Below are 18,778 nucleotides of genomic sequence, written 5' to 3' on the forward strand. Positions count from 1 at the left end.
TTGCCGACATAAAAGTAATCCTCTGCGTTCCATCAAACCCGTCTTTGTTGCTTGCGCCAAATGAAATGATGCTAAAATCTTTAATTTCCACATATTTTGACTCTAAAGTTCTATCTGTCGCTTGCAGCTCTGAAACCGGGGAAGCCGAACTGCGGCTCGATGTGCCGGATTCGATCACCACATGGGTGGCAGAAGCTGTCGGCCTTTCTGAGGAGAAGGGACTCGGCTTGGCAAAGAGAGCCGAGCTTCGAACCTTCAAGCACTTCTTTGTGGACTTCACGCTGCCCTACAGCTTAATCAGAGGCGAGCAGACCAAAGTGCCGCTCACCGTCTACAACTACCTGCCCACCTGCTCTGAGGTAAGATCAAGAACCAGAGTTTTCCCACAACAAAGGTGCAGTGAAGCTATCAGCGTTCACGTACAACTTCCACACTGCTGAACTAAATCATACACTGTAAAAAAAATGAACTGTTTTATTTAATTTACTGTTAATTTACAGATTCTCACGGAATTGTAAAATTACATATAATAACCAGTAAAATTGCAAAAAAGTATTCATTTACATGTAAAGTATAAAATATTCACCCGAAACTTTAATGTTAACATTAAAAATCAGTTTTCTTTTTTTTTTTATAAATGATGATTAGTTCTCTGACATTGTTTAGCAGGAATTACAAATTTTTTATAGTACTTAACCCTCAAGCGACCAAGCTATTTTAGCGACTAAAATGACCGACTGGGATCATTTATGACCCCACTATATTTTACACAGGAATATGTCTACTTTAGTGCCTCTTTTTGTGCTTTCTTACCTATTCCACTCCACTGCATTTTAAGATGGATATTCTAAAATAACCTTCTTTTATTATTCATGGATTTTAATCATTTTTGACTCAGAGCTAAAGTAAAACCATATGAACAATATGATGCATTGTAAGAACGCAATAACATTTATTTAGACACGCTTTGTCTGCCACTTCCTTTAAAACTTTATTCCTTTTGTTTCCTCAATAGTAAATCAAAAGCGCATAAAAACAAAATCTACACAAACATCTTGTCTGTATGTGTGCAATGTAACATGCAGAGAAGTATTTAGATTAGGGGCGGCTGTGGCTCAGGGGGCAGAGCCGTTCGTCCAATGCAAGACACTTTACCCACCTTAGCTCCAGTGCTGCCACTTCCACTGGTGTATGAATGTGTATGCTGTGTAATGTTGGTGGTGGTCAGGGCTGGCAGTCAATCAGTCTGCCTCAGGGCAGCTGTGGCTAAAAATGTAGGTCTGCCAGCTATAGTGCACTGCAAAACACTGAATTATAGCGATTAGAGGTAAAAATAAATAAATAAAACTAAGGCCTACAATAGTGAAAAACCTATACATCTTACAAGACAAGTTTCCATTATCCTTGTCACACCAGTTGGCCGATCTCTACAAAAAACTATGAGCAGCTGTAGGACCAGTAGATTGACAAATTCATGGTAGGAAACATTTTTCGGATAAAATATCTAAAAACGGCAAATATAATTCTATGGCTGGGGTCATAAATGACCCCACTCAGTCGCTTGAGGATTAAATCAGCAAGAAAATTTGTCATTTTACAGATTTTTGCTGTTTTGCTAAATTACACAAATCTGCTGAAATTACGAAAAAAAATGTTGACTCTTGAAAACTACAAAAAAATACCCACAACATAAATTTCAGTTTTTCATATGAAGTCATCAGTTCTTTTGCAAAGTGTGATGATAAAATTGCATAGTTGAAGTGTATCCATATCAGCTAAAAGTATGATTATTTTACAGATATTTGCCGTTATTTTTACAATTTTCACAGATGTTTCAGTGTTACAGTATTCCGTTGTTTTTAACTTAGTTTTCTGTCACATTTGCTGCAAGATTTTTTTATTTTTTTTTTACAGATTTTAGTTCAGTCTCAGCATGTAGCATGCAGGAGTTGTCACTTTTGTGTCTCTGATGAAGCTCCACCATTGAGGACCTTGTAATGTAAGAGCTACATCTGGAGGATACTGTTTACCTCTCTTAATAGTAGTATTTATATTAGTCAGGTAAAGTTCTATAATTTATAATACTGGTGGTTCTTAGCTACATTATTACATTAGTTAGGTTACTCTCCAGAATTAGTAACATTGCACAGTATCAGTCTTAATATGAACTATAGCCAGGTAAAGCAGTATTTTATAAAATTGTCATAGGACTTTAACCCCTAATATGTAAATTACTCAGGTAAAATCATATCATAAGTAACACTAGAAGGTTTTACCCCCCATATTAACACTTTTTTGGTGAATTCAAAACGCTGATCATAATCTTCTTTGGTGGAAAGCACTTTGGCGCAATGTTCTGAATGTGTTGTATAAAAAAGTGACTTGACTTGACTTGATGACACTCTGCATTGTTGTTGAATCACAGTTAAGTGAAAAAAAGCAACGTGCAATTCTATATCTGTCATAAGAAAAAAATCCAGTCTTTAGGGTTCTGAAGCTACAAGAAATGTAGTACTGTGGAAAATAGACAAAGAAAGTGAAAACAAGGTCAAGTTTCATCAGATTCATAGTGAAGTGATGTGAAAAAATAGGCTCAGCAGCTCGATTTAAACAAGTAAAAGGTCTTCAGAAGGTCTCTCACCCTGTATAGTCATGCAGCAGTTACTGTATTTACAGAGGAGACAGAAGTAGCTCCAGTAGAATTACAATAAGGAGAAACAGAATTACAACATCAGGTAAACAAAACCTATAATCAAGCTAAACATAACACAGTGCAGTGGCTCCAAGTGAAGACTAAACATCATAGAGAAGACAGAGAGCATCTTCCAGTTGCTGTAAACACACAAAAGTGCATAAAGTACTTTATTTTTCTTCCTTGCATTTAGCAGAGCTGGTTTGATGTCAAAACAATGTGATAAACAAGTCCGGGGTTCTAACTATAAGTAGGGAGGCTCAGAGGTACAGAGGTTGGGAATTCCAGAGGCAGGATGGATTTGTGAAGTGGAGGTATGAGATTAGCCCAGATGTATGTTTCCACGCTCACTTTGAAGAGCCCTCCAAGCGCCGTCCTGGCCTTAAATGGGTCCATCCTGCACTCCACACAGATGACATCATGATGTTTGCAGATGAGCCTGTTAAATGGCCTGTGCGTGTGCTGCCCTGATGTCATGTTAGGTGAATATGCAAACCAGAATAGCCCCTTCTTTGATGTCCACCCCGGGAACATGTGATTCCTATATTTTCTGCTCCGTTATTTATGACTTGTGGCATGCGGATAAAGAACAGTTAAATGATCCCTCTGCATTACCGAGCCCTGTGAAAATTGGACGATGAGTGGAACTTAATCCTTCGGGGAGCTCGAGGAGCATGAGTCAGTCAGCATGGAAAATTCACAATGTGATTTTAAAAATTCTCCCTCGCTTTCGGAGCTTTGAGGAAACACGCTATGTGAGGGCGGGGCGAGCCGAGCAGATCTGATGTCATCGCGGGCTGTCAGAGGAGATCAGTGGCCTCTGATTTGTCTCATCCTCCCTCTCCTTTCCTTTCTTCTCTCCTCCTTCCACAGGTCCATGTGAAAGTGTCAGTTCCAAAAGGCATCAAGTTTGTCGGACATCCCGGGAAGCATCACCTGACCAGGAAGAAGTGTGTGGCTCCTGGAGAGGCGACTCCTACATCCATCGTGTTGTCTTTCACTGAACTGGGATCTGTTAACATCACAGGTAGCCATGATAGATACAGAGATAGATAGGGACTTTACTCATTCCCTTGGGGAAATTTAAGTGATCCAGAAACTCATACAAGGAAACCAGTATGCAAAAGAACATGCAGTTATCGTACTGGTTGAAGAAATAATGTGTCAAAATTGTTGGTATTTACAGTAAAAGTGCAAAATTGTTGGTATTCATAATAGCAAAGAGTATTAAAAGTCTAAATGCAGTGTAAAAATGCAATTAATAATAACGATATAGAAGGGGTGCGCAGGTCTTTGTGGACCAAATAACTATATTTAACTATAACTTTTTCTTCATTTAAAAAACTACACTGACAAGCTGGCAAATTATTACTAAATTCATTTTTTTAAATAGGAAGTCATGAAAATTTTGTGCGAACTCTGAGACCCTGACATTGAAGTGAAAGGACAAAGTCAGTCTGTACCAAATGGAACTCTCTCTGCAACACAACGAAGCAGATAGTTGTATAAATCCAGGATGAACTATTTTAAGAAGGAAGCAGGTCTGCGTTTGTTGTGAAAGAATGATTCCGGGTTTTGATGCTTATGAAAATAACACAGATTAGATTCTGCTAAATCATGGAACTAATGCTGTTTGAATCCCTAAGTGTTGCGGCACTTCAAAAACAATGGCGGCCTTTCAGCAGGACGCCGGTCCCCTCAGTGTGATGCCTCACAAAAAGGCGAGCCTTTGACTCGGCGGAGCCAAGGAGCCGAGCTGTGTGTGATCTGGTCGCCCTCCCAGGTTACGGATAGTCCCCTCCAGAGCGCATGTGAAAACAAAGCAGGCCAGCAGTGGGGGAGTAACCAGAGCTGCGCCGTGACACTCAGTGGCATGTTGATGAGTTTGCAGGTCACTGGCGGTCAATGGGCCCCCCATGGCCCCACTCCTCGTCCCCTGGCCCCTTGTGTTTCCTTCTCACTACACACACACAAAGAGACGCCATTGGCACCGGGCCACATTTCCAATGTGCTCCCCAGCAAGAGAACTGGGAGTCCTTTTACAGGCATGTTTGTCCTGTGTAACGTATGTTGATGTCCGCAAATGACATGAGGAATATGGCCTCAATCGAGCTGCTGGTGATTTTTGACTTCACACGTGATGTTGACGTGCTCCTCTAATCACTTGACAATTAGCCAACATCATGATGATGCATATTTTATATGAAATCGCTCAGTCATAGAGCGACTAAATTGGCAAAAGTAAAAAATGTTGCAGCCACCAAACATGAGCTCGGCAGCCTTGGCCTTCCTCGGCCCAGTGGTGGCAGCTCCACCATTAGCACTTACTGTATATCGATCAATTTCCTTCGATTGGCTGGAACCTAAAACCTTTCGTGAAGATTCCTTTGTGACATAACGACATGCTTTGGGTCACGCTGACATTCTAGACAACCAAAAGGGTTGATTTTGTTTTGTGACTCTGATTCTGATCTGTTCTGCTTCCACAGCTCGTGCCATCGCCTACAGTGAACCGAGCTGCTGTTCAGATGGATTCCCGGCAGGCAAAATTACAGGAAACGATGTGGACGATAGAAGGATCCCAACTGGCATGGATTATGTCCGCAGAACTGTCCTGGTGGAGGTAAGAGAGCTGACGTCTATCACTGTCAATTAAGAATGAAGATCTTCTTTATATGCAGCGCCTAAAGGAAGGAACTCACCCCCATTGAAAGTGGTACCTTGTACTGCTTTTTAACATTGAATCATTGAATCAAATTAAAAAATAAGATAAGTGATTGCATAAGTATTCACCTCCTTTAACACAGGTGCAGCCAGTTGGTGCTACAGTTAACACACTGAATGAAATGGAGATCTTCTGAGTGCGGTCAATGTGTCTCCAGTGACTGTAGCATAAAGACACCTGTATCTGGAAGGTCACTTCACTGCGGAATCTGTACTCCTGGATATAACTACACCATGAAGACAAAAGTATATTGAAAAGCATAAATCAGGAGATGAATACAAGAACATTTCCAAGCCACTGAATATCCCTTGAAATACAGTTAAATCTATTATTTAGAAATGGAAAGAATATGGCACATGTGTAAATCTGCCTGCAACAGATTGTCATCAAAAACGGAGTGATCATACAAGAAAGAGACTAGAGAGAGTGGCCACCAAGACACCTATGACTCTCTCTGAAGGAGTTAAATTAGATTTAATTGACCACAATTCAACGTTGAAAAGCAGTAAAAGGAGAAAACATCCAGTTAAACATTACATATGGATTTTCTTATGCTGTTTTCCCGTGACTTTTTTCTTTCACCCTGCTTGCAGCCAGAAGGCCTGCCCAGAGAATACACTTACAGCGTCTTCTTCTGCCCCAACGGTCAGTACAGATACATTCCTCTAATATCATGTAGCACTATCATTAATCATAGTTTCATGGCTGTATTCAGACCTTAATCACATTTTTTAGACTGATTTGCATGTGATAACTAAAGTAGCCCAGTGTTCAAGCCATAAATTTACATTCTCATTCTCAGAGAGGATACACATTTCCACTCCTAACAAGTACGAGTATCAGTACGTGAAGAAGCCGGCCAGGATGAACCAGTTCCAGGTGGCCGTTAAAACCCACAACGATGCCCATTTTGCCCTCTCCGCGAGCCCCCACGACAGCGCCGAGATGCTAGAGATCGTACTGGGGGGTCGGCAGAACACTCGCTCCTGGATTTCCCTGGGCAAGATGGGCGACCCCCTGGTCAGCGTCCCCACACCGGGCATCCTGTCCTGGGACGAGTTCCGTAGCTTCTGGATCAGTTGGAAGGGAGGTGTGGTGCAGGTAAGAAGAAATATTCTGCATTCTGTGTGGGCGCTCTGACACAAAGAGAAGCTCTCAGCAGGCCATGGGGTCTGTGTGTTAGGAGAACTGGCGCCTCTTTTACTGGTGTGCCTTCCTCTAAGGTCACGGCTTAACGGGCTGATGTCAGCGAGGACACTCTGTGATCCACGGCCGGGTGCTCGCATGGCAGTCAGTGGCTGGCACGCCGCTCCCCGGCCCCATCCCCAGCCCCAGCATTAGCCTCGCATCATTCACCAAAGGCAGTAATTAAAAGCCCGCATATTCCAGCCCCAAGCGATTCATTTATTTTCTTGGGGAACGATGGCATTCTGGGGTGGATGAGCTGTGGGTGCTCAGCCTCGCGCGGTCTTTGGTTTAATGTGATTACGAAATTAAACCCTCGTACCAGAGAGGAAGTGTGCTCTCCATGGGTCTGTTTGAATGTTTGTTTTTGTGATTGTGTGTGGGAGGTGCATGAATCACGTTGGCATCGCCGACACTTGGCAGAAGCTGTGAGGGAACTCTACCGGTTGTTTTCTCAAGCCGAATCACTGGTTAATAATGTTTTCTCCTTCATTATTATCCATTACACAGCAGATGAGATGCAGTATGACCAAACAATAAAACAACACAAGCAAAAAACATTGAAATGGAATTACGAAATAGTGTTTTTCCAGAAGTGTTTGGCTTCAGCCTGTCTGCATCATTGTCTCCAGGTGGGCCATGGTTTACATCCATCCAATGAATCACTGATCCTTCAGTGGACAGGCCAGTTCCCAGGCCAGGTTTGACTCTATATCTCATCTATGTGCAAGTTTCAACAATTTATGTTGACAGATAATTTTTATTAAAGATATATTTTCTGTCCCATCCAGGTGCGACACATAGGCTTCTCAACCGGCTGGGGCTCAGTTGGGGAGTTCAAGATCTGGAGGAAGGAAGACTCTGATGACAACCACAATGAGGCCTTCACACTGGGAGTCCCTCAGAACATGGTGCCTGGATCAGAAAGGGCCACTGCATTTATGATCGGTAAACTGTCTTGTTTGGATGCACATATGTATTCCACCGTATTCTCATCTTCATCCACAGAGAATTAGCTCAGATCGAATTGTCAAATTTGTGCTGTGAATAGCTAAATGTTTTTTATTTGTGCACCTGTATCAGGGGATGTCATGGGGCCCACTCTAAATAACCTGGACAAGCTGTTGAGGCTTCCCTTTGGATGCGGAGAGCAGAACATGATCCACTTTGCCCCCAACGTCTTTGTTCTGAAGTACCTGCAGAAGACCCGGCAGCTCAGCCCAGAGGTCGAGAATGAAGCAACTGACTACTTGCTTCAAGGTAAGAAGCTTTAAATCAAATTTATTGTGGTTTAATGACAAGTTGCGTCTTTAGACCAAACATAAAGATGACCTTCTCACTTATGTCTCTAAATGTCTTATTCTGTGCTCTTTGATATGTTTTACAAGTACTAATGGGTTTGAGTTGCCTGAAAATGCAGTAATTCTTATACAGACTGCTATCTTTGACTACTTTGGATAAACCTGGATAAGCGATGAAGTATGTGACACTAAGATGAGGATCGCCTACATTACCAGGGATTCTACCTGTTCTTCTCTAATGACATAATGGATGCATTCCCAAATACACGCTGATGTTCTTCTGGTTAGTTAGCAACATTTTAAGGAGAGAAAACCAGAAAGTCATTGAAGTTTTTTGAAGTGTGTGCCCCGAATCTTAATCTCAACCTGTATATGAACATGGACGAACCCTCCGAACAACATCCACTGGCGTTCTGGTTTTCTGAAGAGCATTTTTGAAGCTCAGATATCTTGGCAGTGCCTAACTCCCAGCTAATTAAAAAATGTAAAAGATTTGGACTGAGCTGAGATAGGCCGCACAACTTCACTGTTCCGTGGACTGTCCTGCACCATACCCATCTCTCTCTCAAAGTGGCTCCAACATGAATAGTTTATACCTTAATACAACTTAAACTTGTGTGTCATATAAAAAGTCATGCACTCTGTTGTTGTCATAAACAGGAAAATTAGCTATAGAGACCAAAACTGTTTTTGTACCAGGCTGTTATCTTGTTTATTTTTGCTGTAAAATTGGACATTTTACCATGAGACTCTATGGATATTGTTGGAGCCCACCTCTAGTGGTCACTCACGAAACTGCTGCTTTTGCCCTGCTACCCTGGCTTTATTTTTTAACTTCGGATGGTGCTGGTTAATCTCAAAGTCAGATCCCTTCTGGCCTGGAGGTGCATGAAGTGGCTTCATCCTGAGAGGAAGTAATGTTTTCTACATGTGGCAAGCTGTATACTGTTGTGAAGTTTTTTTGGAAACTGTTGCAGTGAAGTTTACCTTGGATGGATGGGCTCTGTTTTTGGACTTATGAATTTCTTGACAGAGAAGTGTTGGCCTTGCCGGCACTAAACGCTCTGGATCGTGGACTGGAACATGAGGCTGGATGTTGTTACCAAAACCAGCCTTTTCTCCGCCTCCTCTTTTTTCTCCACTCACCCTTACAAAGATCTCCTGTCATTAAGGAAAACCTCACCTTCAGCGAGTCTCGCAAAACTTTTCTTGTGTGCTATACCACGGAGAGGCCACCCTGGAGAAAAGAGCTGCTCAAACCGTAAACAGGCACCAAAGTCCAAGAATTATTCCTGACATTGAGGTGGATTTTCCCTGGCAGAAGTGCAGAGTGGGAATTCAGCAACCGAGCTGACAAACACACAACAAATGTGCTATTTTTTCCATATTAACTTTCTTTTTATTTTAGAAAATAAGTGGCGCATACTGGATTTGCCATCTTTTATCACAGTGTGGAACATCTTTGCACAATTTGTTCTGTTATATCTGCATAATCACAATATAAGGTGCTTTATTGTGTGCATAAGAAAACCAAGGCATGTCCAAGCAAATTAGTTTTCTTTTTTCATATATGTACGCACAGTAAACTATGTACAGAAGAGCTGAGTGAAGAACAACAAATGAATGAACAAAAAAGCCTTTCAAGAAGAATACCACACATTGAAGTGCTGTTTTTGCAAAATACAGCCTGGACTTCAGTTTCATCTTATTTCTTCTCGGTTCCCGTACCTGGTCTTTAGAGATCACATTATAAAAAACAATCAGTTACTACAAAACTACAACTACTACACACTACTGCTACCAAAATCCTTTTTATAGTGCAGTGACAATGGTAAGAGTATTTTTTAAGGTGTCTGCATTTATGGATGAAAGCATGTCCATCTGGAATTTAGAGACAAACCTGAAAACGTACATATAATTTTGGTAACTGCTTAGGAACAACACTTGCTGAAACTATTGTCCCATCATCTCTTCCACACTTTATTCTGATCTAGGCTACCAGAGACAACTGACCTACAAACGGCAGGATGGATCCTACAGTGCCTTCGGAGAAAGGGATTCCTCTGGCAGTATGTGGTAAGTCGCTGGAGGTGTAGCTGGTGAAGTTTACACAACTCGTACCATCCAAGCTATGCTTAGCTGTTGCCGCATTCTTCAGCTTTAAGTAGGACATAGACTAGAGGAATGAAATTTTTATCAAATTATAAGCTGGGGTGGGTATTATGATTTTTAACAGAGCTAGCACTGTGAAACAGCAGGTTACATAAACGACAGAGAATCATAAACAAACTGCTTAATTGGATCCCTGAGGTAGGGAAAGTTGTCAAGATTTCTTTGCAGTTAATCTGGATTCGTATCCATGCCGCTTAGTGGACCCATGCTGCTTTGGCCCCACCGACAAGCTGTTAATACCACTACTGGAGACAGTCTTATTAGTTGTCTGGAGCCATTTCACCAAATGGCTTCACCTTTTTATTTTGTTGACATGGCCGAGAAAATAGAAATGGTGCGTACCTCTTAATGACTCACTACCTGGGTGTAATTGGTAACATTAAACCGCCACGGAAAGCTTGAACGCTTCCCCCGATGATTGCGAGAGGATATGAGGACGTAACAAGCAGCGGTTGGGAGTTTTCCTTGGCGCCCAGGGCAACAAGTGTGGTTTGTGGGCACAACACAGATGGTGAACCTTCAGTAAACCTGCATCAGACACTTTATGAATCCATCAGCAACACACTCGCATCCAAAACAAGCCCAGCTTTTGTTTTAGTTCCAGAGTTCGCGAGTAGAGCAGTGTTTTTACTGCCTCCTTAAAAGCAGCTGTAATGTAGTGTTAATGTGCCTCAGTGTGTAAAAATGTATCTGAGTGGAAATTGAAAGCTTCTAATGAAAAGATTGAACATAATGACAGGAGCTGGCAGGGATGTTTTGGTGTGCAGAGCTAGTCATCCCTGATGCCAAAGCTGTAAACAGCATGCAGAGTGGGCTAAAAGTTCACTGACCTGAAGTGATTCAGAAGCAACAAGGCAATGACAAAGAATTATCGAGTTCACTATAAAACTGAAGTGTGTACACCTCAGTGCAAAATCACTTAAATGTCAAAATGATCTCAGCTGACAAATATAGTATTTCCTCTCATGAACAATCATAAACAAATGCTTTCGAAAAGCTATATTGAAACTGCAGGCCCCAAAGTAGAAACTAAATTCAACAAAAGAGAAAACAGTTGTGATCACTAACGTACAAGTATGAAAATATGTAATAGATACAACAAAATTGTAGCCTAGCCGCGCTAGACAATCCACGGCAACAAATTTAATTCTCTGCCAGGGTGGGTCTCGTTACCCTCAGTAAGCCTCGAGGTTGGATGCTCCTAAAACTGGTCGACGAATCACCATGAAGTGTAGAGTTGGAAGGCGGGCGTAACTAAGTGACGACAGAGGCGCGACGATTCTGACAGAAACAACCAGAAACAACCATAGAAACAAGGATAGACAAGAAGATAGCTGTGCACAATAAACAGTTATCTTTCGACTCAGCTTTGGCCACAGCCCTTAAAGATTTGAAGCTAAAATTCAGCTTGAAAGATAAACAAAAGATAAGATAAGAAAGATAAATAAGGCTTCACCGAACTACCACATCCTCTGATTTCCGACGCTCTAGGAACTACGTCAGCCTATTCGTTGTGTTGATTGGTTGTATACCTACCCAATTGCTGCAGAGTGATTTGAAAGACAACCTTTTAGCCTGCCTCCCTCCCTGTCAAGCGTTCCTAGACTCTTGCGTCTTCAGACCTGGGTCTAGCGTGGCTAGGCTAACAAAACTGAGTACACCTGTGACTTCCAGTTAGCCCAACTGCATGAACATGATTATAAAATCACTGGTGAACACCATGCGTTTTGGTCCTATGAGCTGCGTCTGCCTGCATGTCTCCATCATGGCTCCACATGGAGAAAGAGGCTGCAGCAGTAATCAAGAGTGAGTTGTAGTACTACTAATCAGAACTGCAGTGGTCGTCCTTCTAAAAGGATGCTGTGCACAGTGAAAGAAACCCTTGCTGGCTCTTTGGCACTAAACTGCAAGATGAAACTTTGGGAAAAATACACGAAAAGAAGCTAAATGAATATTGGGAGCACGTTCTTTGGTCAAATGAGACCAAAATAAATTATTTGGCAGGAACCTAATCAGGTCTGCTACAGTGCATGCATAGTCCTGACAGTGAAGCACAGAAGTGGGAATGGGATGATACAGGGCAATATGGGTGTATAAGTACTGAAAAAAATACAAGATTTGGATCTCAGCAATATGTCAAAATAGCTAAACAACATCATTCATACTTTATTTCTCCACAACAACTGAATGCAACAGAGTGACGACCTCACAGGCATGGTTAAAAACGCAATTTTATAATATAGGAAGCCCTCAAAACTCCATATCTTTTCCATTCTGCATGAGAGAGAAAAGCAAGGCTGAACTGAAACATTGCTTTTAACAAACTTGTCCAAAGTGCTCTCCTTCCTTATATAATTATCTGTAAGAATGGGGCAGCTCTTTCTTCATTTTCTCAGACAGTCCTTGGCTCTGCATGTTGAGGCTGGCATGGCATTTTGTGTCTGCCCAGAGACTGATCTGACAGCGTTAGCAGGGTTAGAGGGCTGAATACCAGAGATTGAAAGAACTGATATCTGCTGCTGTATTAACCTAATATCTATTTTCCACTCCTGTGCCAAACGTGCAAGCTCGTGTTTCTTCTTTTTCTGTTGCTCGGCTTCCACTGTAGAGGTGTTTAGGTTCAAAAATGAAGCCATGTAGGGTCTCTGTGTTCATTAAATACTATATGCTGAATCACTCAGACGGGTTTGACAGTAAAAAACAACTCTTTAAAAGGAGTGGGAAACACTTTCTCCGTGTCCAACTCATAACATTCCTATTAAAGCTTATCAACCGCAGCTTTATCAAGGAGCACACCCATGTATTGTCTTTAAGAAAAAAAAACCTTCAGATCTACCCTTTGAAGTGTGGAGCTGGATAAGAGGAGCTCAGAGACGGGATTTGGAAGTGGGAAGCTAGAAAACAGCAGAAAGAGCAAGATACAGAAAGACTCATGGCCCAAGTCAGGGGCTGAGTAGTGGAAGTGAGCTTGTCTACGGCTTCCTTCCTTCCCTAAACTAAATCATATTTACACTTTCCAGTACCTTTCCCAGAGGTCCTACATTTAAAGCCAGTGACACAATATTACTTAACATTATAAAAATTCCAGCAAGCGTGTGGCTTCATCCCTAGTTTTGTCTCCAGGGAGGAATAATCCAGGTTCCAGCCAGGGAAGATTTAATGTTTTGGTTTATGAGAAGGTGGTTTTTTTTTTTTTTTTTTTCCCAATCCATCCCCCCTCCTGGTGCTCTTTTCCTGGATGGTGACCTCACTTACGAGCTGTGTTGAGAAACCAGAGTGTGACCTGTTTGTTTATTCCTTCGTTTCCATCTTGTGTTTCTTCCTACTTGACGGTAAACAACTTACCTCATCCTGTAAGTCACTTGTGGCCAGGGGTGCGGTAATAGAATGTCTTGCTGTCGCTGAGCAGTTGTTGGTCCAAACACTGCGGCTTTCGATCACTACCGGGAGGTCTTTTGTTTATGGATGAGTGTATGTTTATTAGCTCAGCCGTGTCCCCCAGGGCTGACCTTGGCCTTGCTCCGTTTGCTTCCCTGGTTCTTCTCCGCTGTGGCCCACTAAAACCACGGCTCATAAACTCTCAGTTGCACTCCCAGGCCAGCCGGATTCACAACCTTCATCCCCGTGTTTGTATAAGTTGCGGAATCCTTTTGGGGGGAATCTTTGACTCGCAACCAGGAAGACACTTGATTGGCCCTTGTGTGCGATTTCACATTCCCAAGAGCACAGCTGCCGCATCCCGAAACGCTGATCAAACCCTGCCGCACCCATCTCCTCTCCCTCCTCGCTTCCTGGCTTTTTTTTCCATTTCATCAGATCCATCTATACATACCAGTGGACAAAAACATCCCACCATCTATGTTCCCCTCTGTGCTGACAGATTGAAAGAGTGTGACTTGCTGAAAAACTTCTCACTCTACTGAAATCATGATTACAGTCTTGTGAAGTGTGATAAGTATTTTCAGGGATTTGCCAGCACATGTTGTGAAGGATATCTCCATTTTTCTCCCCCCCCCTCCACACCCCTCCACCTCCATCTGTCCTTCCTCCAGGTTGACAGCGTTTGTGCTCAAGTCTTTCGCTCAGTCTCGGGGTTTCATCTTCATTGACCCTGAGGAGCTTCGTGCAGCCAAGTCTTGGCTAATCAAACATCAGCGAGCTGACGGATCCTTCCCCGCTATGGGACGCATCCTCAACAAAGACCTGCAGGTAGGCCTCTGTTTGGATGGATGTGGGGTGAAGTCGAGGTTAAAGCAGTTCAGTTATCTGCACCTTCAAAGTAGGAAAGTTTATTTAGTGCCTGGTTTTGAAAGAAGCAATTTAGATGGAGATTTCCTGAGATAACTACTTCTTCATATAATGGAATTTTCAGCGTTCTTGGATAAATCAGTGCCAAGGAATTTAACAGTAAGCACAATGGGGAGAAATAAGGGCTAAGGTGTTGAAATGAAGTGAAACCTATTGTCTTTTTTTCATCCACAGGGAGGGATCCATGGGAAGATTTCACTCACGGCTTATGTGGTAGCGGCTCTATTGGAAACAGGGATAACCACGGAGGTAAGCAGTCCAGTCGCTACGGAGAGGTGATTTTTCGATGGACCAAGTTAAAAAGTGTGTTGTCAAATCAGATTTCTGATTTCACTGGACTCCAAAAAGCATGTCTTTTAATCAGGACCTAGCGCGGTACTGGTCCCACTTAAGCCTCTCAGTCCTGCAGCCCTTCCTACCAGCTTGGTCGTGTGCGGACGTATCGCTGCATTCCTGATATTTGTGAAGATGTCAAATTTGTTATGCCCTAGTGCTGTTAATGTAATGTCTAATCAAGTCTGGACTACTTCAAAAGACTCAGGCTTACGTGCAGAGACAGTTCAGTCCTATAAAAGACACCTCTGTTGCTGTCTTTATCAGCTTTTCCTCTTGTCACTCTATTCTCCTCGTATTTTTGTCTTTCTTTTTATTTACTCGCTCACTAATAGCCACACTTGATAGATAATAAACATCAGAAAAGTGTGCAAAAGGGTCCATCTGAAACATAAAAGCCTCTAAACCTCTGATTGTTTTTGCTCTCCGGTCGTCCAAATACTTGATTCTTTATTTAGCATTTCCTCTCTCTGGCTCCTCTCCATCCATCTGTCTCTCCTCCTCCCACTCTTTTCCTCTGCTATCTATCCCAAAGGGTTTATTTCTGAGAATCATGTCCTCTTACAACTGATAAAAACTGAAAAGGTATCCTTCACTTCAAAGCGGAGCCTCCAACCCCCTTCCAATTTCACTTAATTAAAAGATGACTGTTGCAATTACAGTGAGTGGCTCTGGAGGCCTATCATCTCATGGATGAGAGGGAGGGTCACATCTGCATGAGATGAAAGTCAGCTCTCAACTTTTTTAATGGCCAAAATGAATGTTTATTCAATAGCTGCATCTGCACAGAGGAGACAGTTTGGACAGGGCAGCCTCTAAAAAGCTCGATACTAAAGAAAATGATGGTGGTTGTGATGATTGTGCGAGCAAAAAGCAAACCAAAGGTCGGATCATATAAAAGACATCCATAATAGTCCCAGTGGGGAAATGAGTTGCTGCTGCAGAGAATACACAACATGATAACATCAGTGCATCCAAATACATTTTGTTCTAGCATTGACAGGACATAAAACTTCAAAATCTTGGCTGACGGATTGAGGCACTATTCCTTTGCAAATATCTCCCTGTTACAACAATCCGGAAATGTTGGATTTTGCTCAGATAGTAAAAATTCCCACTCTTGATCATTCCCACTCCCACATGTTCTCCTGTGTTTGTCTGTCCCGTCTGATCCAGGAAGAGAAGGTGGCGGTGGCCAAAGCCAAGGATTTCCTGGAGAGCAACACATACTCGGCTGATGATCCGTACACGACCGCCCTATCAGCGTACGCCTTGGCTCTGCTGCGAAGCCCGTACGCCCCGCTGGCCCTACGCCGCCTCAACCACATGGCCATCACGCAAGGTATAACCAGACATCGCTGTGAGCAACACAGCTCACTGGAGGGTCGTTGATTTGAAGCTTAGCAGCCTTCACAAAAGATGTACGAACAAGACAGCTTTTTTTTTTTTTTTTTTTGCAGCAACACAAACTAAATATAGTTCTTTCTTTGCATCAAATGTTTGCAGCAACATGAAAGTGTTACAGATTTGCATTTCCAGTTTGCTGATATAAGGCTGGTTTCAAAAGTACAAATTGCAGAGCAGAGTGACTTTGAAAGCAGCCTCTGTGCCACTGAACAGTCCACTCCTCCCTTTCCCCCTCTGGTTCTTATCTCACTGTTGGTTTCCTTCGGCCATTTCCTTCTCTTCCTCTTCACTAAAACTCACTGCCAGTTGAGAGGAAAACAAAAATGTTCCTACTTGATTAGAATATTTTGAATGAAGGCACAATATCGGTACACCACCTGTCGTCATGTCACCTTGTTTGTCTTACAGATGGACTCACCCACTGGAGTCTGACTGGCAGCACTATGACCGATGAAGACACTTTCATGGGCTTCAGCGATGGCCTCTCTCAGTCAGGTACACTACACCTGTATGACATTCATTCTCACTTATATATTTAGTAAAATAGGATTATAAGGAGGTGACAGTCCCGGACTGTGCACAAGTTATAACCAATTTCTCTTTTATGCCGCTGTTTGATACTCATTTTTAATTCTTAAAGTAAAAAGTGATGCATAGCAGCTTCTTCTTTGCTCCCAGTGGTGTCAGCAGAGGTGGAGATGACGGCCTACGGTCTTCTGACCTACACCCTGCTGGGAGATGTAGCTTCCGCCCTGCCTGTGGTCAAATGGCTCTCCCAGCAAAGGAATGCCCTGGGCGGCTTCTCCTCCACACAGGTAGCCCAGATTCAAACAAGTCGAAGAAGATTTTCAGATGGCAGTTTGTTGCCAAAATGTTGCTACAGATGATAAACTTTTACTACCAAATATAAAGTGTCTGAAGTTTAAAGTTCTTAAACCCTTGTTCCAGGATACATGTGTGGCCCTGCACGCTCTGTCAGAATACGCCATCCTGTCCTACGTCGGCGGGGTAAATCTCACCATCTCACTCGCCTCCACCAACCTCGACTTCCAGGAAACCTTTGAACTCAACAGGGACAACAAGAAACTCCTCCAGAGCGCCAAGGTAGTCTGGAAACAGTGAATAGTGGTATTTTTATGGCCAGGCTCCTCGGTCTTTTCACATGCAGATCAGGAGAGGATAATCAATTTGCCGCGCTGCTGCTTTTAGGTCGTTTCTGTAGGCTGACAGCACTTTATCAAAATTAATTGTCAATTCCACTAATCATTACCAGCACTTCAAGAGAGGAAATTTCACTTAAGAGAAACCCTTGCACTTTAAAGCAATTTAGAAACTTTTCCCCTCTTGGTTTTTGTGATTGATGAGCAGCTACACTTTGCCATTAAACATTAATCTGTGTGTTTCCGTGTTGGGCTGCTTGGTAGCCAGAACCTTTAGCACGCTGCCAAACCAAACCAGGCCTAACTGGACTGGATTTCCCAAAAGCACCTTGTGGGTCTGTTGATTTAATAACTGTGTTTTACTGCCCTGTTTGCCCGCACATTACAAAGCTGGGCACGAACTGAATGGCCGGGGCACCGTGGCGTCAGGTCAGCTTGTGTGTTTGAAAAAGGGCTTCGTCTTCGGAGTGGTTCAGGTGAGAGTGCAGGAGCTTCTCTCTACCGGGCATGTTTCTCCGCTATGATTAGTGGTGTCAGCTTAATTGGGGGCAATTAAGGCCTGCTGGTTAGTAGCCAGGGAAGCACCAGTGACAGTGCAGCAGCCTACAGCATTCATTCACTTGATAAATGACTCATTCACCTCTCCCTGCCCCCTCTGACTCTCTTTGTCTCCCTCCTTTCTTCTGTCTCTCCCGCCTTTTTTTTTTTTTTTTTTTTTTTCCAGATCCCCAGTATCCCCACAGGCCTTTTTGTCAGTGCTAAAGGAGAAGGCTGCTGTCTCATGCAGGTATTGCACACAAACACATATTTTCAGTCTTGAAAATTGCCCCGAAATTGAACTGTAATGCTATGCTAACTTCAGCAAGAATCTGCCAGCAGAGGTGAGTCGGTTCCACTTTGAAATTTTGGAGGAATCTGATAGAAATTTAGCCAGTTGTGTTGATTCTTGTTGACTCTCTCCCCCTACCTTGTCACATACAAACCGTTCATAAACAGTTATTTCTGTGCTTTGTAGATGAAATTCTGCCCTCTCTTCTTGTCACTTGGGTTTAAATATTTGTCTGCTTTAAAGCCAAACAAGGTATGAGTGAAAAAGCGATCAAAGATGTTTACAGTCTCATTTTCAGAAACATAAATGTGAAATCTTGATTTGAGTGAGGCAGAGCCAGCCAGGATGTTGTGGTCGGTTTTGTGGAGCCTGAAATCTCTTCCAACTCTCTTTCCTTTTAGGTTTCTCGCACACAAACACACATTTTCTTCCTTCACACCTCTCTCCTCGCTCTACTTTCCCTCCATCCACACTTCACCATGCGTCAACACACCTCTCTGACAGCCCCTCGGGCCAGCAGCACCTGGGCTCTAATGAAATACAAGAGAGGAGCAATCAAAGAGTTTTGCCTGTGTATGTGTTTGCAGACGTACTGTATGCAGAGAGTTTATGTCCTCTGCCTCAGGATTATCATTTCACAGTGTTGCAATAGTCTCAAATCACGGT

The 18,778-nt window shown here is 42.8% G+C and overlaps 1 protein-coding gene across 1 annotated transcript in view; it reads left to right on the forward strand.

Moving 5' to 3' along the window:
- cpamd8 (C3 and PZP like alpha-2-macroglobulin domain containing 8) overlaps positions 1 to 18,778 on the forward strand; it is a 46,650-nt gene that overhangs the window by 14,504 nt on the left and 13,368 nt on the right. Inside the window, exons 20-35 of the mRNA XM_051947459.1 lie at positions 128 to 359; positions 3,566 to 3,719; positions 5,182 to 5,315; positions 6,011 to 6,062; positions 6,220 to 6,518; positions 7,235 to 7,303; positions 7,394 to 7,550; positions 7,686 to 7,862; positions 9,898 to 9,979; positions 14,128 to 14,284; positions 14,558 to 14,632; positions 15,893 to 16,058; positions 16,532 to 16,618; positions 16,802 to 16,938; positions 17,072 to 17,227; positions 18,008 to 18,070. Of these exons, the coding sequence (XP_051803419.1) occupies positions 128 to 359; positions 3,566 to 3,719; positions 5,182 to 5,315; positions 6,011 to 6,062; positions 6,220 to 6,518; positions 7,235 to 7,303; positions 7,394 to 7,550; positions 7,686 to 7,862; positions 9,898 to 9,979; positions 14,128 to 14,284; positions 14,558 to 14,632; positions 15,893 to 16,058; positions 16,532 to 16,618; positions 16,802 to 16,938; positions 17,072 to 17,227; positions 18,008 to 18,070 (2,197 nt within the window). The remainder of the gene's footprint in view (positions 1 to 127; positions 360 to 3,565; positions 3,720 to 5,181; positions 5,316 to 6,010; positions 6,063 to 6,219; positions 6,519 to 7,234; positions 7,304 to 7,393; positions 7,551 to 7,685; positions 7,863 to 9,897; positions 9,980 to 14,127; positions 14,285 to 14,557; positions 14,633 to 15,892; positions 16,059 to 16,531; positions 16,619 to 16,801; positions 16,939 to 17,071; positions 17,228 to 18,007; positions 18,071 to 18,778) is intronic.

The sequence above is a fragment of the Acanthochromis polyacanthus genome, chromosome 4 (genome assembly GCF_021347895.1).
Source record: "Acanthochromis polyacanthus isolate Apoly-LR-REF ecotype Palm Island chromosome 4, KAUST_Apoly_ChrSc, whole genome shotgun sequence".
Lineage (NCBI taxonomy): Eukaryota > Metazoa > Chordata > Actinopteri > Pomacentridae > Acanthochromis > Acanthochromis polyacanthus.